Raw genomic sequence first — 20,799 nt, forward strand, 5'->3', positions numbered from 1 at the left:
GGCGGACGGCCCCGGGCAGGGGCGGGAGTGGCGGAGGCGACGGCGGTGAGCTGTGAAAGGGGCGGTGAGCGCTGCTCCGGGTTCTAGGCGAGGCTTGGCCTCCCCAGCAGAGACGGGGGGAAGCGGCGGCGGTGGCGGCGGCCCTCGGGCCGGCTGGTGAGGCGATGGCGGCGCCGGCCCCGGGGGCTGGGGCAGCCTCCGGCGGCGCGGGCTGTAGCGGCGGCGGCGGCGGCGCGGGCGCCGGCTCGGGCTCCGGGTCCGCGGGCGCCGGGGGCCGGCTGCCCAGCCGGGTGCTGGAGTTGGTGTTCTCCTACCTGGAGCTGTCCGAGCTGCGGAGCTGCGCCCTGGTGTGCAAGCACTGGTACCGCTGCCTGCACGGCGATGAGAACAGCGAGGTGTGGCGGAGCCTGTGCGCCCGCAGCCTGGCCGAGGAGGCTCTGCGCACGGACATCCTCTGCAACCTGCCCAGCTACAAGGCCAAGGTGAGGGAGCTCGGGGTCACGCCGCCGCCCCGGCCCGCGCTCAGTGCCTCCCAGCGCAGCTTGAGTCGGGCGCCTCGCTTCCCCATCCCTCCCGCCTTCCCGGGGACCAGTCAGTGCCTTCTCTCACCTTCCCCCTCCATAAACATCTCTTCGGATTCAAGTTCGGCTCCTTAACCCACTCCACTTCCGTGATACTTTTTAAAGGACCAGATGGTACCGTTTCCATCACTCATTCTACTTTTCATAGTCTTTCCCTTTAAAGACAGACCACCCTATTGTTGTACCTTCAATACTCTCGTTCTCTCCCCCCCCCCCCCCCAACAGGCTTATTAGATCTTCCTGCTTTCGTACTTAGGTTTTCACGCTCACATGCACCTAACCTTGCCCAAAATCTGATTTATAATCATTTTTTTCCTTTATTTTCACCCGGGTTCTCTAATTCTTTCTGCTATGTTTCAGACTCATAAGTGAGTGTGGTCCTGGGCATTCGGCTACCTCTCAGGATATCCATCGGCATCGCTTAACCATCAAAATACTGCCTTGTCCCACTATTATTGGCTACTTCCTTGCCAACTTCTTCCTAGTTCCACCTTGATGGTGTGTCTCTCTAATTCTATTTGTCATAGAATTCCGGTTTTGTTGCATTCCCCCCCCCCCCCTCCCTTAGCTTATTGTGCATATTCTTGCCTTCTTCATATGCAAATAAATGTCAAGTAACAGGTATGGTTGGGCTGAGAGGACATTGGCACTCTGAGTTTGAGTAATGGAGAATTTGACCTAGGTAGGGAGGTCAGGGAAGGCCTTCTCTAAAGAAATAATGATAAACTGAGACTTGGAGGATAAGGATATGTAAGCCAAGAAGTGACAAGAGCCTGCTAGGGGAGAACCTGCTGAGTATGAGGTACACAAATACATCAGTGTGGCTGGAGTATAGAGAGCAAAAGTGAGACAGGTTTGAGATAAGATGGAAGAGGTAGACTGGGGCTAAACTACAGGGAAGTCATTCTGAAGTGTAAGCAAGAGGGGGTTAGGCGTGTGGGGATTGAGGATATGATTAGTTTGCATTTTTTAAGAGGTTATTTCTAACTTCAGTATGGAGCACAGGGTGGAGGGAACCTTAGAAATATAAGTAGGTCAATTAGGAAGTAGGTAGTGGAGCAGATGAAGAGAAATTTAGGAGAGATTTTGGAAGTAAAATCTACAGGACTTAGCAGTAGATGTGAATTAGGGGTGAGGAAGAGGGAGGTGCTAAGGATGACTCCTAGATACCTGGCTTACATAATATAGGGATCACCTGGGCTAGATTTACAGGACTAAGAATTAGTTCCGTTTGGGTAGAATAGAATCGACTGTGTTTGAGATATCCGAGAGATTTCAGATAAGCACTGGTTGCAGTTTGGAGCTTAGAGGAGAGACTAAATAGAAAAGTTTCATTTGATTGAATTAAAATAGTGGAAAATATGATTGTAAAGGTAAGCTGAAACGATATATATCATGGAGGTCCTTGAAATATAGCCTTGAGTCTATTAGTATATAGTTTGGGCTTTGTTCTACATTTGGAAACCACAGATGTTTGAATGGAGGAATACCAAAATAAGAGCTGTGCTTTAGGAAAACTTGGCTATAAGATGAATTGGAGAGGACAGGGGTTAGTGCCTATACCAGAGGTACTTAAGACAAGTACATAGAACAAATGTATGAACAAGTGTATAGAGGAGAGAAGGGAATGGTTGGGAGAGCTATTGCAGAGAACAGATCCACATAGGTGGACAGCTAACTGACTGGCTGAGTGAGATGAAGAAGAAGGAAGAGTCAGATAAGATTTCCAGGGAGTCTGGTAACTGAAAGAAGGATGGGAACAGGCTTGGGATAATATAAAACTGGAAAGTATTTGGAGCTGTTAATCTATTTAGGATTTGTCTTCTTTTTCAAAGTTCATATTTTTCATGTCACCTAATAGCATCAGTTATTTCAGTCATACTTAGCATCTAACTATAATTCTTCAAATTTCAGACTTAGATCCTAAAGTAGGTCTTAAAGCTGTTAGCCATAATGTACAGTCCAGGTTGTGCATGAGACTTGGGACAGGAACTATATATTGTTTTTTTTTGTTTGTTTGTTTTTTGTTTTTTAAATATATTTTATTGATTTTTTTTTACAGAGAGGAAGGGAGAGGGATAGAGAGTTAGAAACATTGATGAAAGAGAAACATCAATCAGCTGCCTCCTGCACACCTCCTACTGGGGATGTGCCCGCAACCAAGGTACATGCCCTTGACTGGAATCGAACCTGGGACCTTTCAGTCCGCAGGCCGATGCTCTACCCACTGAGCCAAACCAGTTAGGGCTATATATTGTTTTTATTTATTTATTTGTGTATTTTTCCATTTCTGAATTTTTTAGTATCCATCTCTAAAAGATAAGGACACTTAACATAATCACAATATCATTACATCTCCAAAGTATAAAGCAACTAACAGTAATTCCTTAATATAAAAAAAATGCAGTGTTCAGATTTCCAATTGTCTCATAAATGTTAAATATTTATTTTTAATTTTCAGTTTATTTAATCAAGATCTATATAATGTTCCAATGGCAAACAGTTGATATGTCTCTTAAGGCTACCTCAGTCTATAAATTCACCCTCCATCTCCCCATCTCTCATTCCTGCAACTTATTTGTTGAAATCAGGTCATGCCCTGGCTGGTATGCTAAGTGGTTAGAGCATCGGCCCTTGGACCTAAGGGTCTCATGTTTGATTCCTGGCCTAGGTCATGTACCTGGGTTGCAGGGTCAGTCCGACCCCTCGGGCTCATGCAGGAGGCAACCAATCGATGTGTCTCTCTCCATGTTTCTCTCCCCCCCACGCCCCCATCCCTTCTTCCTTTCACTCTCTCTAAAAAGAAAAACAAAATCAATGGAAAAATATCCTCGGGTGAGGATGAATGAAAAATAAAAACAAACAAACAATGTTGTCAAGCCCTGTCGGTGTGGCTCACTTCGTTGAGTGTTGTCCCTTGAACCTAGAGGTCGCCGGTTTGATTCCTGGTGAGGGCACATGCCGGGGGTTTCAGGCTTGATCCCCAGTAGGGTGTATGCAGGAGGCAGCCGGTCGATGTTTCTTTCTCTGCATCTCCCTTCCTCTCTCAAATCAATGAAAACATTAAAAAAAAAAATCAGGTAGTTTACCCTGTAGTTTCCCTTGGTCTGAATTTTGTGTGTTTTATTCCCATGGTGTTGCTTAACATGCTCTTCTGTCCTCTGTATTTCCTAGAGGTTTGATCAGTTTAGGTTAGATTAAGCTTCTTACAAGGTGTTTTTTACTAGAATCAAGAGGTTGGGGTGTGTTCAGAATTGTGTTGTATGATGCAGACTATGGTGGGTAAGAGAGAGAGAGATTAGGGAGATTGGGTGATCCCGGTTAAGAATAGTTTTATGAAGGTGGTAAGATTGGGGCTGATTTTAGAGCAGCGGTTCTCAACCTGTCGGTCGCGACCCCTTTGGGGGTCGAACGACCCTTTCACAGGGGTCACCTAAGACCATCGGAAAACACATATAATTACATATTGTTTTTGTGATTAATCACTATGCTTTAATTATGTTCAATTTGTAACAGTGAAATTGGGGGTCACCACAACATGAGGAACTGCATTAAAGGGTCGCGGCATTAGGAAGGTTGAGAACCGCTATCTTAGAGGCTATGTGGGAGGAGGAAAACAGGTATGATATTACAGACAAGGAAAATTAACACAAAATTAGAAAGGAAAATAGGAGGAACCAGATCTGAAGGGCTTTGAAAGCCAGACAGATGAACTTATAGTTGATATGGTCATCAATGAAACTATCAAAGGTTACTGAACTGGGATGAGATGTAATAAGGATGCTATTTTAGAAAGACAGGTCTGGCCCTGGCCAGTTTTTCTCAGTGGTTAGAGCATTGACCCATGTACTGAAGAGTCGAAGGATCTATCCCGGTCAAGGGCACAGACCTTGGTTATGGGCACAATCCTGGGCCCCAACCGATTGGGGCGTGTGGGGATGAATGGTAACCAATCACATCAATGTTTCTCTCTCTGTCTCTCCCCCTCCCTTCCAGTCTCTCTAAAAATCAATGGAAAAGAAAAGGATTAATAAAAAAAAGTAAATAAATAAAAATAAACTAGCTTCCCTTTCCTATGAAAAAAGAAAAGTCTGGAAAGAATTCAGGTAAAGGGTTAAGGACTGAGGCTGGAGAGATTGGAAGGGGTAGAATGGTCACCAAAAATGTTAAAATGAAGGATCAGTCCTGGGAAGTAGGAGAATGTCATATACTTTTGAGAAAGAGGTTGTCAACAGTGTCAGTGTGACGAAGAGAATAAGGATAGAGAAAATGAAATTGGTATTTACAAGAATTAGGGATAGGCATAGTTGCATATTAATGAAATTTTTTATAATGAGTTAATTGTCTTTATGGTAATCTCGTGAGTTATTTGGGCAATAGTTAATATTTTGGGGTTGTTTTACCCCTTTAATCCTGTTTTGATCTTTCAGGTTTTTAAAAGTTTATTATAAATAGGAACAGGTAGGGAAAAAATGTAGGAATACTTCAGTTTTACAGCCTCTATGTAAACATGGGATATCTGAAATAAGCAGGTTAGTTTGTTTTTTATTAAATCTCTCTGCTCTGGAATACAACAGTAAAACCTGAAGTACTGGCTGCTAATAGTAAGTGAACAGTAGATGAGGGGCCTGGATACCTGACTCTCTTTGGGGCTCTTTCTCTAATTAGTTATTTATTTTTAACTAATTTATTTAAATATTTTATTTTTTTAAATCCTAACCTGATGATATACCTTCATTGATTTGAGAGAGAGAGAGAGAGAAGAGTAAAACATCGATCGGTTGCCTCCCAAACTCACCCCAACTGGAGATTGAACCCACAATCTTGGTATGTGCCCCAACTGGGAATCAAACCTGTGACCCTTTGGGTTGACACTTTAACCAACTGAGCCACACCTGCCAGGAAATCTAGCTATTGACTTTTAGTTATGAGAGAGGTACTAGGTGACCTTTAAGGCCCTACCTAATGCTGAAATTCTGTGATTCTGGAGTTGATTTATCAGGTTAACTCAGGGGTGGGCAAACTTTTTGACTCAAGGGTCACAATGGGTTCTTAAACTGGACTGGAGGGCCGGAACAAAAGCATGGATGGAGTGTTTGTGTGAACTAATATGAATTCAAAGTAAACATCATTACATAAAAGGGTACGGTCTTTTATTTCAATAGTTGGCCAGGGGGCTGTAGTTTGCCCACGGCTGGGTTAACTAAAGCAATAGGTCCCAGTCTTTGGCTGTTTTTGGGTAGTTTGAACAAAGTAGAAAATTTTTTTTAAAAAAGCCAAACGCGGACACATAAGTAATACCTAAATCAATAAAGAAAATAAAAAATAATAAAATAAAAGTGGGGGAGCCAAAAGCTTTAAATTATTAAAACATGAAAAATGATTATTTGTACAGAGTAGCAATTTTTTTATGCTATCTTTATTTTGGAAGCTTAAAAAAGTGGTAATTACTGAAGGTTAACTAACCTTTCCTATCAGGGGAAGCTGTTCTGAATAGCTATCTCTTTATAAGTTCTAGTGGTTGAATTTAGATGCTGTCTAGGAGATTATTTGATTTGGTAAAATGAGAGTGGTGCTGTCTCAGTGTATGACTAATACCTAGCCAGGAGGCTGAGGATCTAATATCGTTTGTGGTTATTAAAATTTTTCGAAACTTTAGAGCTGTTATGACTAAGTTCTCTCTTTTACTTAAAATATTCTTTTTAATTGACAGGATTGCCAACATAAAAACTGTGCATCTCAATTTTTTGATATAAAAATAATTGAATATAAACTAGAATAGAGAAAATAGTTTAATGAACCTCCCTATACCTATCACCAAGCTTTACCAATGATTAATTCATAGATAATCTAGTTTCATGTTTACCCTACCCATCTCCTATTCCAACCCTGGATATTTCAAAGCAGTTCCCAGATATCATTATGTTATGTATAAACATTTCAGTATCATCTCTAAAATATATGGATTATTGTATATAACATCTTTTGATATTTTAAGAAGTCTATTTGGAGAAATACCTCGGGTTAGAATTTTAGTCAGAAATGAAACAGTTGGCAGTTATTTTAAATGTTATGTTAGTGTCCCATCCTGAAACTAGCCATTTTTTGAAATGTTTATTATATTACTTAAAAATATGTAACTTTATTATTTAAAAACACATAGCCTGAGGTTTGGGTACTTTCAATTTTTATTTATTCCTTACCCGAGGACATGCATTGCTTTTAGAGAGAGAGGAAGGGAAGGAGGGGGGTAGAGAGAAAAAGAGACATTGATGTGAGACAGAACATCGATCAGTTGCCTCCCATACATGCCCCGACCAGGGGTTGAATCTGTAACCTAGGTCTGTGCTCAAACTGGGACTCGAACCCACAGCCTTTCTGTGTGCAGAATGACACGCCAACCAACTGAGCCACATCAGCTAGGGCTGGGCACCTTTTAATATTTAAGAAAAACCAAACTTCTATTTTTTGGTCTGTTTTTCATCTTTTCAGGTACGTGCTTTCCAACATGCCTTCAGCACTAATGACTGCTCCAGGAATGTCTACATTAAGAAGAATGGCTTTACTTTACATCGAAACCCCATTGCTCAGAGCACTGATGGTGCAAGGACCAAGATTGGTTTCAGTGAGGGCCGCCATGCATGGGAAGTGTGGTGGGAGGGCCCTCTGGGCACTGTGGCAGTGATTGGAATTGCCACAAAACGGGCCCCTATGCAGTGCCAAGGTTATGTGGCACTGCTGGGCAGTGATGACCAGAGCTGGGGCTGGAATCTGGTGGACAATAATCTACTACATAACGGAGAAGTCAATGGCAGTTTTCCACAATGCAATAATGCACCAAAATATCAGGTGAGAAACTAGGTATTTTCTTAGATGTGGGCCTTAATCATGCCTTAATTTGTTTTAAATTTACAAAACTTTATATAGTGGCTTTGTATGTCCTTTTTGGTAATTTTTTATTAAATAGTGTAACTGGCCTTTCTCTGCTACTCTAGTAAGTTTTTAGTATCTCAATATTTGTTTCCTAATACGTATTCAACCTTGAGCAGTTCATTTTTGCTCTAAATCAGGCGTTGACAAACTTTTTCTGTACAGGGAGGGCCAGATAGTAAATATTTTAAGCTTTGTGGTCTGTATGGTCTCTGTCACAACTATTCAACTCTGTTTTTAAAGCACAAGAACAGCCATAAATAATATGTAAATGAATGAGCATAGCTGTGTTTCAATACAATCTTATTTATAGGCTGTAGGCTATTTGGCTCAGGGGCCATAGTTTGCCAATTTGTGCTCTAGATTGTCATCTTTCCTTTATGGCACATCCAAATCTGCTTTTTCTAGACATCTCACCTCCCTGATGCACCTGTGTGCATGCACACACATATCCTCTGCTACTTAGTAATCTGTGGATTCAAAGCCTCTGGGTGTGTCAGTAATTTCTATAAAGACTGGCAAGATCAGGCAAACTTCTGCATTTTAAAATTCTTTTCATCTTAGCCTTGTATCATATTTATGTTATTTTAGGGTCAAAATTATAGTTTCTATTTGTAAAAGCTATATGATTCCCATAGGTCTAAAACAGTAATCTGATAAGAAATTATAAATTTTAAGGAATTATAGATTGCATATTTCAGAAAAACATGTGGCTTGAAAGCTCTAGCCTCAGTAATAACCTCAAGTCAGGGATACTAAAGTAGAAGAACTAAGAAATATATTCAGTTTCCTGAGGTAGAAAACCCTGGAAGGATTTTTTTTCATAGAATTCTTCACTGTGCTTTTAGGCTTTAAGGAGAAGAGTGTCTGGACTTTGGCGATAAATCCTGTGACTAGCCTTGTGATTTTGTAGTGAAAAACTTTTGGTCTTTGCTTTTCAGAGAACATATCTGTATGATTTTAATTCTTCTAAATTTATTGAGACTTGTTTTAATCCTAGCATATGATCTATCTTGATGAGTGTTCCATGTGTGCTCGAAGAGAACATATATTCTGTTGTTGTATGGAATATTCCACAAATGACATTTAGGTCAAGTTGATTGATAGTGTTCAATCTTCTATATCCTTACTGATTTTTCCTTCTACCTGTTCTATCATTCATTGAGAGTAGTGTTGAAATTTCCACTATACTTGCTAATTTTTTTTTTCTTCAGTTCTGTCAGTTTTTGCTGTCTCTTCTTAGGTGCACATAAATACATATATACTTATCATTGTTATATCTCCCAGTTTGACTAACTATTATCATTATGAAATGACCTTCTTTGACTCCAGTAATATCCCTTGTCTTTTTGCTTTTTCTTTTCTTTTTTACTTTTAGAGAGAGGAAGGGAGAAGCTTAGAGAGATAGAAATATCTATGAGAGAGACACATCGATTGGCTGCCTCCTGCATGCCTCCTACTGGTGACTGAGCCCAAAACCCAGGCACATGCCCTAACTGGGAATCGAACCAGGGACCTCTTGGTTCATAGGTCAACGCTCAACCACTGAGCCACACCAGGCGGGCAATATTCCTTGTCTTTAAGTCTATTTTTCTATTTTGTCTGATATTAATATAGCCACTCGAACTTTCTTACACTTACTAATGCTTACTTTCTTGTGCAAGGTGCCTCTTTCCCCCCATTCCTTTACTTTCTTTTTTTTTTTTTTTAATTTATCTTTATTGTTGAAAGTATTATAGATGTTCCTTCCCTCCATTCACCCTCTCCCCCAACTCCACTTCCTTCCCCTCCCCAGGCCTTCCCTGCACTATTGTCTATCCAGGGACAATGCATATATGCATGTAAGTTCATTGCTTAATCTCTCCCCCCCCCCCCCCCCGCCCCTTCCAAAATAGGTCAGTCTGTTGCATGCTTCAATGTCTCTGGATCTTTTTTGTTCCTCAGTTTATTTTGGTCATTAGATTCCACATGTAAGTGAGATCATGTGATACTTGTCTTTCTTTGACTAGCTTATTTTGCTTAGCATAGTACTCTCCTGGTCCCTCCATACTGTCTCAAAGGGTAAGAGATCCTTTTTTTTATAACTGTATAGTATTGCATGGTATAAATGTACCATAGCTTTTTAATCCCTTTATCTACTGATGGGCACTTGGTCTGTTTCCAGATGTTAGCTATTGTAAATAATGCTGCTATGAACATAGGGGTGCATTCTTTCTGATTGGTGTTTCAGGCTTCTTAGGATATATTCCTAGAAGTGGCATCACTGGGTCAAATGGCAGTTCCATTATTAATTTTTTGAGGAAACTCCACACTGTTTGCCACAGTGGCTGTACCATTCTGCATTCGCACCAGCAGTGCACCAGGGCTCCTTTTTCTCCACATGCTTGCCAGTACTTGTTGTTTGTTGATTTATTGATGGTAGCCATTCTGGCAGGTATGAGGTAGTACCTCATTATCATTTTAATTTGCATCTGATAATTAGTGATGTTGAGCATTTTTTCATATGTCTCTTGGCCATTTGTATGTCCTCTTTGGAGAAGTGTCTATTCAGGTCTTCTGCCTATTAAAAAAAAATATTATTTTATTGATTTCAGAGAGACAGAGAGAGAGAGAGAGAGAGAGAGAAACATCAATGATGAGAGAGAATCATTGATTGGCTGCCTCCTGCACACTGCACACTGCACACTGGGGGTCGAACCTGCATCTCAGGCATGTGCCCTGAGTGTGAATCAAACTGTGACCTCCTGGTTCATAGGTCGACACCCAAACATTGAGGCATCCTGACCGGGCGCGTTTTTTAATTGGGTTGTTTGTCTTCCTTTTGTTCAGTTGTATGAATACTTTATATACTTTGGAAATTAACCCCTTATCAGGTGTACCATTGCCAAATATGTTCTCCCATACAGTGGGTTTCCTTTTCAAGTTGATGATGGTTTCTTTTGCTGTACAGAAGCTTTTTATCTTGATGTGGTCCCATTTGTTTATTTAATATTTTGCTGCCTATGCTTTCTTCTGGGATTTTTATGGTTTCACGAGTTATATTTAAATCTTTTATCCATTTTAAGTTTATTCTTGTGTATGGTGTAAGTTGGTGGTCTAGTTTCATCATTTTGCATTTATCTGTCCAATTATTCCAACACCATTATTGAAGAGACTGCCTTGACTTTATTGTATGGTCTTGTTACCTGACAAATTGTTTGCCTTCATTTCACTTAGTTCCTTTTCTGGCAATTCCTTCTTTTCTTTCATGTCGGGGTTGTTTCTTTCTCTCTTTTTTTTGCTGTCCCTTTGTATTTTTTTCCATGTATTAGATCAAACTGTTATGGGTCCCAGTGGGTTGGTCTTATGTAGGAATTGTTTTGTGGGACCCAGTGATTCAATCTCTTAGATCTCCTGAGCTGGATGCTCTAGGAATGTCCCTTGTGTGAGTTATTTGAGTTCTGTTGTAATTGGGTCTTGAATGTTGTCCTGTTCGTGAATGGAATCTCCTCTCAGGTTGGCTGACTGTGAGGCTTACCCCCAACCACATCATACCAGCCCTAGTGGAGGTGCTTACAGAACAGAACAAAACACAACAAAATAGCCCTAACCAGTGTCTCAGTGGTTAGAGCATTGGCCTGTGGAATGAAGGATCGAAAGTTCAATTCTGGTCAAGGGCATGTATCTCTGTTACAGTTTGATCCCTGGACCCAGTAGGGGCACGTGCGGGAGAAACCAGTCGTGTCTCTCTCACATTGATATTTCTCTCTCTGTCTCTCACCTTCCCTTCCATTCTCTCTGAAAAATCAATGGAAAAAAATATCCTTGAGTGCGGATTAACAACAGCAAAAAACACAACAAACAAAATAAAAAGAGCTGAAACCGGTTTGGCTCAGTGGATAGAGCGTCGGCCTGCGGACTGAAAGGTCCCAGGTTCGATTCCGGTCAAGGGCATGTACCTGGGTTGCGGGCACATCCCCAATAGGAGATGTGCAGGAGGCGGCTGATTGATGTTTCTCTCTCATCGATGTTTCTAACTCTATCTCTCCCTTCCTCTCTGGAAAAAATCAATAAAATATATTTAAAAAAATAAAAAGATACACAAGACCCTTACAACAACAACAACAAAAGGAACCACAAAAGAAGAAAGAATTAGGTAAGAGAAAAGAGAGCAAGAATGATAGAAGAAAACCAAGAAAAAAATATAAGGAGAGAAAAAGGGAAGAAAAAGGAATATGAAAGGGCAGAGATGAAAAAGAAAATCAGAGTAAAGAATAGGGGAAGGATATGGTATAAAAGACAAAAGGAAGAAAAATATTTGAAAAGGAAATAGAGGAGAGAGCAGATAGACCAAAAAATAAGAAAAGGGAAAAAAAATGAGAAAGCAGGAGGAAGGGGAAAAAAATAGAGTAAGAAAAGGGAAGAGAAAAATTAGATATATGAAAGAGAAAATAGAGACTAAAATAATAACAAATAAAGCAGAAAGAAAAAAAAAGAGGAAAAAAGAAAGTGAAGTGGCATTCATCAGGAGAGATTAGTGCCTCCTGGGAGCTCCCTTTGGATTCTGCTTTTCTGATGATTGCAGCTAACTGTGTTGTCTGCCAATTCTGAGCTTCCTGGGAGGTACTTAGGTGCTAACCACTGTCAGGAACTCCGATTCGGCTGCCAGTCAGCTCTGTGATGGGGGAGGTCTCAGTATAGGAACAATAACCCCTGCAGGCACCCCTCTCTGGGAGAAAGGTGTTTCCCCCCCTCCCCCCCACACACACTTTTAAAAAATATATATTTTATTGATTTTTTACAGAGAGGAAGGGAGAGGGATAGACAGAAACATCGATGAGAGAGAAACATCGATCAGCTGCCTCCTGCACACCTCCAACTGGGTATGTCCCCACAACCAAGGTACATGCCCCTGACCAGAATCAAACCTGGGACCTTTCAGTCCGCAGGCCGACGCTCTATCCACTGAGCCAAACCGGTCAGGCCCCATATACACTTCTTGCTCTGATGCCAGACAATCCAGTTGCACCCTGTATGCTTCTGGATCCCTCTGAGCCGTTGTTCTAGCGCTGGAACTCAGAGAGTGGACTGTGTAAGTTTGTGCACCTGCCCTTTAAGAGGAACTGCTAGGACTCCGACAGCCTCTATATCACTGAGCCGAAATTCCTGCTGGTTTGTACAGCCCGAAGTTATGGGGACTTCTCTTCCCAGCTCTGGAACCCTGGGCTGGAGTCTGGTGTGGGGCTGGGATCCTTGCTCCTCACAGGAGGCCTCTGCAGCTGAGATATCCCTCCCATTTGAGAAAAATGCCACATGTGGGTGTGGGACCAGCCCATTTTGCCCCACCCTCCTCCTATCAGTCTCTGTGCTTTCTTCTTTTCTTCTCTAGTTGGACTTCCATTCAGTCAGCTTTCAGGTGGTTCTGAATGATGATGGTTTATTTTAGTTGTAATTTTGATGTGGTTGTGGGAAATGGCAAGTACCGCCCTTTACCTCTGCCACCATCTTGGTTCTTCCCCTATTAACTGTCCCCGTCCGACGTCGTCCCCCCCCCCAACCCCCCCCGCAAATAGGAGTTACACTTTACTGTTTCTTTTCATATCCACCAATTTTCAAATTGAAAACTGGATATTGTAGGTTATATCCAGTGATATCTGGAATGTTTTATTCCTCTAGAACTTGCTTTGTCTAAAGAATGTAGGTTTTCTTGTTCTAGCAGGCAGTTAACTTGTCTTGACTCAAACTGTAAACTGTCTCCCCCATAGTGTGCAGCAGCTAATGGCTTTGTTCAATTTTATTTTTTTTACTTCTCATTGCTACTTTTTTCAGCCTACTTCAGTGGTCGGCAGACTGCGGCTCGTGAGCCACATGTGGCTCTTTGGCCCCTTGAGTGTGGCCCTTCCTAAGCCTTAGGAGTACCCTAATTAAGTTAATAACAATGTACCTACCTATATAGTTTAAGTTTAAAAAATGTGGCTCTCAAAAGAAATTTCAATCGTTGTACTGTTGATATTTGGCTCTGTTGACTAATGCGTTTTTGCCGACCACTGGTCTAGTTCCTTAGAGGTTTCCTCTGTATTTGTGTAATAAGAGCAATCACACAGAATTGGGCAGGGTTTATTCTCAGATTGTGGGGCTCATCCTCTTTGTGGTTCTGTTGCTTCTAGAGCTCCTACTCTAAGATTCCAGTTACTCTATCATCTCCAAGTTTTGCCCTGTGACACCTGAAGCTAGTAAGACTTCTGCTTTCTGCTCCCTTTGCTGTGTGCGTGCTGTATACTCAGTCAAAGGTGAAGCAAAGTTGCAAATTTCACCAGGAGCGATACTGTCCTTTTTTCATCTTCTGTAAAATAGGGATAACATCTAGGATTGATATGCAAATAAAGCACACAACAAATACCCAACAAAATATTAACTTTTCATTTCTATTTTTTTGTTGTTGTTATTGTTCATGTTTTGTTGGTGGTAGAAATGGTGATGATAATTAGGATGGGTTTAGGTCCATTAAATGGGGTGATGGTCAAAGGGAGAAAAAAAACAGATATTAGTAGTTATTTGTGATAGGAAATACAACAAAGGGAAGTATTAATAACAGCAGGGATTATCATAATTGGGAAGTATTAAATTGCTATTTTTTATTACAAATGTTAGGACTTTCTGCCTCCACGTATATAGGTGCAACAACTTTTAACAGATGCAAATTATAAAGAGAAAAACATCCTCATTTCTTTGCTTATTTTTCTAAATGGGAAAATAACCGAATATGTTATGCTTCCAGTTTAGTTTAACAATCAGTGCTGTTGTTTTTATAATAAGTGTTTCAGATCAGTGCCCACAAAATGACTATTAAAAAGCCTATTCTGATCTTTAGAAACTATAGTCAGACTTGGCTATTCATGATTACAAAAGTTCCACATTGTATATAGAACTGCTTTAACTTTAAAGGCTATATAAATATTTCATAGTGTACTAGAGGCCTGGTACATGGATTCGTACACTGGTGGGGTCCTTTGGCATGGTCTGCGCCCTCTCACAATCCGGGACCCCTCAGGGGATGTCAGACTGCCGGTTTCAGCCCAATCCCCGCAGGCCAGGCCAAGGAACTCCACCAGTGCATGAACCCGTATGCATATAAGTTTTTTGGTTAATCTCTTCCCGCCTTCCTGGCTCCCCCCTTCCCTCTGAGATTCATCAGTCTGTTCCATGTTTCCATGCCTGTGTGTTGAGTGTCTTCCCCCTGGTGGTCAGTGCATGTCATAGTCACTTAGGCTTTTATATATATATAGATATGTACTTTTTATTGTAGTAAAATATATACAATGATATAATTTTAACCATTTGTAAGTGTATATAATTCAGTGGCATCAAATATATTTACAGTGTTGTATAACCATCTATTATCTATACCCGAAACTTTTTTATCATCTTCAACATAAACTCTGTACTCATTAAAAAAAATAACTCCTCATTTTTGCCTCTCACCCCCCAGCCTCTGGTAACCTCTGTTCTACCTTCTGACTATGAGTATGAACATTCTAGGTGCCTGTTATAAGTGGGATCATACAGTATTTGTTTTTTTGTGTCTGATTTATTTCACTTAGCATAATGTTAAAGGTGTATCCATGTAGCATATATCAAAGGTGCATTTTTTTTTTAATAAGTGATGACTGGGAAGCAAACCCAGGTCATTCATATATATATATATATATATATATATATATATATATATATATATATAAAATTATTATTATTATTATTATTTTTTTCAGAGAGGGAGAGAGAGGTAGAAACATCAATGATGAGAGAGTATAATTGATAGGCTGCCTCCTGCATGCTCCACACTGGGGATCAAGCCCGCAACCCAGGCATGTGTCCTTGACTAGAATCGAACCTGGGATCCTTCAGTCCACAGGTCGATGCTCTATCCACTGAGTCAAATCAGCTAGGGCAAGGTGCCTATTTTTTTATGGATGATTAATACCCGTGTATGTGTGTGTGTATACTATAGTAATTTGAAAAGATTACTTAGCCTTTTTGGGGTAGAATATTATACCAAGTTATAGAGTTTAGTGATATTCTTCTTAAGAAAAGCCTTGAAACAAAGAGTAAATAAGATTAAAGTACTGATCCAGGGGACATTTGAATTTTCAGTATTAAATATAGATTCCATGTAAGTCTTAAACTGAAAACAAATCAAGCAGTTATGATGAAATTGATATATATTCTTCTAGAATCTAGAAGTTTCTCCCTGACCAGAAATCTTCTCTTGGTTTTTATAGGTAACATATTCTTAATAATATTTTCAGTTTGTTCATTTGTGTTATGTTTCTATTAGCTATGCACTTGATGGTTTTTTTCTCTAATCTTCTTTTGATATCTGTTTGCAGATAGGAGAAAGAATTCGAGTCATCTTGGACATGGAAGATAAGACTTTAGCTTTTGAACGTGGATATGAGTTCCTGGGGGTTGCCTTTAGAGGACTTCCAAAGGCCTGCTTGTATCCAGCAGTTTCTGCTGTGTATGGCAACACAGAAGTGACTTTGGTTTACCTTGGAAAACCTTTGGATGGATGACAGTGGCTTTCTTGGGATGAAAGACAGAGTGGAGGAGATATCTGCTTGTGGAAAGTAAAATCATGAAGTGACAGTGTCATGCATGCATGTCCAAGAAACATCCTGAAAAACACATGAAATTGTTAACTGTAGAAGCAACTCTACAGAAAAGATAATCTTAGTGTTTCCTCTTTCTACTGGGCCAGAAAAATCCTCAGGGTTGCAGTTGGTTGAGTGGGCAGTTGACATATGCATGTTGCAACAGAATTTGTCTCTAAGCTAGCAATGTGTTATTTCCAACTTTTAAGGTGAGATCTTAGAGATGCTGTAAAAGGGATAAGAAGGAAACAGCAAGATTTTAAAGTAGTGTGTATTTGAAGAAAGACTGGTACTGTTTTACAACTGCCTGTTTTGTTTTTTTTCAGACCCTTTTCCCCCAGCCAGCTTGACTATTAGAAAAGTATGAAACTGGTTGGGTTTTATTTAATATTTTTAATATATTGAGAAGCATGGTCTGCTCGGACTGCACTTCTCTTAACGGTGAGATGTAAAATTGTGCAGCTATTTTAAAAGTTGTATATACAATATGTGTGTAAAAAAACACAGGACAAAGGGGTTGCTTTGTTCTAGTTCAATTTCTTAAAAACCACTACATGGTACAAAATTAAAATAACATTTAGGGACAATTAGGTAACTACAAAGAAGAGGATTTTAAGAGGAGGTGTGTTGTATTGGCTCATGTTGTGTTAGATTTGGTTTACAGCTTCCATAGCTATTATAGTCCTTTTTTTTTAATGATCAAAATTATTATAAAAATCTTCTAATATACTGGATAAAGATTAAGGGAAGGCAAATTTCTTTCTAATCATATATGTAATAATAATAATGTCCACATTATAGTATCTGGGTTTGGTTGTGTGTTTTTTTCTTTTTTGGCCTTCTGAGAAAGTGTCTCATAAAAACACAGAATATTGCTATTTGCTCTTATAGGCCTCAAATATGACAGCTGTTAGTCATAGACCTTAGGAAAAGAATTGATTAATGGTCCTTTTATTTTGTAACTTTATACTGCTGTAGATATTATAATTTTTTAAAAATTTCATATTGTTTACAACATGCAACAATCTAAGCCTCAAACTCTTCATTGGGTTATCAAGAAAATGTTTACTCACCCACCTGGAACAGTGCCAACCTGAACCCAGGTTAAGAATGTTCTTAATCTTATTATAGATAATTGCCCCCATGGGACTTGAAATAAAACACCTTATGCTGAAAACTTCAGGTTGGCAATATTTTGAAGGTTTCATTGTAAAAGAGCTTAACATTAATTCCTATTCAGAATTTTTGACTAATAACTGATTTCACTAATACTCTTTCAAATTAACTATCTAACATATATGATTTGAGATTTTCTTTTGTTAGAAGAGAAACAAGCATCTTTCTGTATGAAAGTATATATTGTATGGTTTCAGATAAATCTTTGTGATAAGAATTGGCTAAGGCAAGTGGAACCTTTGTACTTTTTTAGGTTATGGTTGTATGTATATTTTGTCTTAAGTCTAATAAAATTAGGGACAGCAAGCAGCTGGCTGGGGGTTTTGGGTTGCTGCTTGAGACTTAAGGTTATCAGTATCCTATAAAGTGGGATTTCAGTCATGAACAAAGATTTATTTTTGTCACGTAACAGGCTTACAAATATGTGTTGTGTGTTTGGTATGTTGCTTAAAGATAAAATCTGTTAAAGATTCTTTTCCATATCCATGTCAAGAAGAAACCTGGAAACCCTATTCAATAGTACAGAGCAAAATTATTTTACATATATTAAAGAGTATAGCTGCTACAGAAACTGATTTTTCTTGCTGTGGAATGACTCAATTTGGTCATTTAAAATTTAATTAAAGAAGAGAACTGGTCAGGATGAAAATTGAACTAGTTAGAAAATTAAAAAGTCCTTTAAGTACTTGTTTCTTTTTCGGATTGTGATACAGCCAATTCCAAGAGCTTTTGCTGAAAGTTTTGTTTATAACTTCTGTTTTGTCTTATTAGTAAACATTTATTTTGTAACAAAGTTTTGAAGGTGCTGAATGGAAAACAGAAACACATGGTTATTGCATATCAAACCTAGAATCAAATAATTGCCTAAATATTTAACAACAAGCTATTCTTATCTCGAAGATTTAAATTCACTAATATCCCATTTGCAAATTTTATAAAATGGAGATTCATATTTAGCACAAGCATTGGGGGAATGAAGAGCCTTCATTTATAACCTGATAAATGAATTTGTTACTGGAGACCAATAGTAGCTGTACAGAATAGTAAAACAAACTACTACAGTGTTCAAGGAAATGGAATCTCTTTTTCATTGGTGCTGAGCAGTTAAGTAGAAGACAGTTGCATTGAAGGTTGAGTATGAATCATCTAAACCAGTAGTCTCAACCTTAGCTGTACTTTGGAATCGTGTGTGTTTTGAAAAATTTGATACTTGGGTCTCATACCCTAAGGTTTTGATGTTGGTCTGGGATATGACGTTACCATAAGGATTAAAAGAATTCTAGATGATTTTCAAATATGTTGCCAAAGTTGAGTTCAAAATTAATGTTAAGTTTTCTCATCTGCCAAAAACAAACAAAATCCTTGCTCTCTCCCTTCACTACCTTACACGAATATTGAGGGTAGAGAAAATAATGTCAAAGGGCTTGTATGATGGATACGAGGTGCTATTGAAAGGCAAAGTAGTAGTTGTATTTCAACTGAAACTATGAGCAGGAAAAATGTATAACCTGAGAAAACAGGAGCATTCTCTAGCTCTTAACTTTAGTGAAGCATGCAGTGTGTAAGCAGACGTTACTGTTACTCCCGTTCATACTATGGTATTCTGTCATACTTGAGATAGGCAGTTCTCATTATCTGCTTTTACATAGGAAAGAAGAAATATTAAGACTTAAAGCCTGTAATGGTGAATGGCTCATAATTAAAACATTTCATACAAAGAAATCTGTGGTTAGTATATATCATTTCACAGTTGCCATTTTTTTCATCATCTGACTTTTGAATGTTAAGCCATTTATTTCACCTCCTTCATTTTATTCACGTAAGCTTAGGTTTAGACTTGAGAAAGCTCCTAATGCAAGTAGGTTTTGCCCAGTTGAATACTTAAAAGTCATGGCTCAATAATTAGGCATCTTCTGCAATTCAGATATGGTTTTACCTGGGAAAGAGTTTAGAAAATAACAGAGCCCTAAACCATATAGTAGGTATTATAATTAACTTTTAATTTAAGTACCCCAATTACTGTTTATATAGACAGCAATATTAATATTTTTTGATCATTTTAAAAAATGAACAGTTTGAAGAGATAGACACTTAAGGAGTTTTAAATTAGCATTGAGAAGATTACACTCCAGAAATCAAGGCCACCACATTCAGGACCACTTTGAAGCCTTCTTTGAAGGACCAGTCCATACCCAACCCAAATACTATCCTCACAAAGCATTCCTCAGTTGCTATAGCTGAATGTAATCTCTTCTTCCTTGAAATTCCCCTATTTTTATATTTTATCTATACTTAACTCATGCTGTATTACTTTATACCTCGTATAAATTTATTTATATTTATTGATTATTTGTTGGTGTCTTATCTCTTAAGAACATCTTAGGACAGGATCAATGATGGACTCTTCTTTATGTCCACATCATCTCAGTCCAATAGGCAGGTGCTCACATATTTGCTGAAGGAACATATAAAGAACTATGTAGGAAGACAAAAGTTCCTCTGAAATTAAAGTCTACAGTAAGAAAAGATAGATGAGAAAGAAATTCTGTATCCTGTCCAAGTGAAGCACAAAGGAAAATGATGCAACTCTGAGGCTAATAAGGAAGAAGTAATGACTGTGAACATTTTAGCCATTTCCCTTTATTCTTAAATATTGGTAAGCTCTGATTTTTAGTTCTTGGTGTAGATTTAATATTTGTTTAGAATTAAAATTCTGTATTTTAATTTTTGAAATTCTGTTACTTTGGTTTCATAATAAAAAGTTTAAAAATATTTAATCACCTGTGATTGCTTACATTTAAAACAAAGAACTTTATACATTAGTCAGAAAGAAAAATGGGAACCTTAATAATCAAATCTAATGGAATTTACCTACAAATTCCATGGCTTTTAATACTGGAATCTACATTTCCCTTGTTTAGAGTGGAACGAAGATAGGGAGTAGTAATTCACTAGGATCCTGTTCATCTATTGTCTCCACCCCCAGCTAACAGTTGTTTGACAATGTGGTAGTTTGCCAAGAGTAATAAAGAGATTGGCATGGCTGACCAAATGGCTCCTGTGATCCAAGACCTTATGAGAGAATCAGTTGATCATGTTCCTAAAAGTTGCTTGATGTATTAATATGCTAAAATTTATGCAAAGGGTTTTAATTTTCTACAAGAAAAGTGTAAAATTCCTGTATCTTTTTGTTCAGGGACAGCTTTACCAGTCTGTTGTCCTAATTTCTTTTTTGGATCCTCCCCCGAACCGTTTGCTTTTTATTTAATGAATTCATTAAAATATTGTTGAGAGCAATGTGTTCCCTACTCTATAGTTTGTTAATAGAAGCAGCCCCTCAGGATTTAAGATTTTTATTATTCAGCTTCTATGTATTGGATTTCATAATGAGTGACTCAAGAAATAAGAATCATTTAGGGAGTTTTCCGTAGATCATCCTGTTGATAGTCCTTACTTTCTGTTTCTTTTTAAACAAGAAAACA

At 38.8% G+C, this 20,799-nt stretch overlaps 2 protein-coding genes across 2 annotated transcripts in view; one reads left to right on the plus strand and one right to left on the minus strand.

Annotated features, from left to right (window-relative positions):
- WDR53 (WD repeat domain 53) overlaps positions 1–1,014 on the minus strand; it is a 29,705-nt gene extending 28,691 nt beyond the window's left edge. Inside the window, exon 1 of the mRNA XM_036347921.1 lies at positions 978–1,014. Within this exon, the coding sequence (XP_036203814.1) occupies positions 978–999 (22 nt within the window). The 5' untranslated portion in view covers positions 1,000–1,014. The remainder of the gene's footprint in view (positions 1–977) is intronic.
- Positions 22–20,094, plus strand: FBXO45 (F-box protein 45). Its single transcript, XM_036347930.1, has 3 exons — positions 22–482; positions 7,074–7,430; positions 15,878–20,094. Exons 1-3 carry the CDS (start codon positions 165–167, stop codon positions 16,061–16,063), a joined length of 861 nt encoding a protein of 286 aa, XP_036203823.1. The 5' UTR covers positions 22–164; the 3' UTR covers positions 16,064–20,094.
- Positions 20,095–20,799: the final 705 nt, after the last annotated feature.

The sequence above is a fragment of the Myotis myotis genome, unplaced genomic scaffold, assembly GCF_014108235.1.
Source record: "Myotis myotis isolate mMyoMyo1 unplaced genomic scaffold, mMyoMyo1.p scaffold_m19_p_2, whole genome shotgun sequence".
Classification (NCBI taxonomy): domain Eukaryota; kingdom Metazoa; phylum Chordata; class Mammalia; order Chiroptera; family Vespertilionidae; genus Myotis; species Myotis myotis.

Bases quoted from the DNA above. Each gene is read 5' to 3' on its own strand.
- FBXO45 (XM_036347930.1), top strand. From the start codon at position 165: ATGGCGGCGCCGGCCCCGGGGGCTGGGGCAGCCTCCGGCGGCGCGGGC. The intron at 483-7,073 runs GTGAGGGAGCTC...TCATCTTTTCAG, and splicing joins TGCCCAGCTACAAGGCCAAG to GTACGTGCTTTCCAACATGC. The intron at 7,431-15,877 runs GTGAGAAACTAG...ATCTGTTTGCAG, and splicing joins ATAATGCACCAAAATATCAG to ATAGGAGAAAGAATTCGAGT.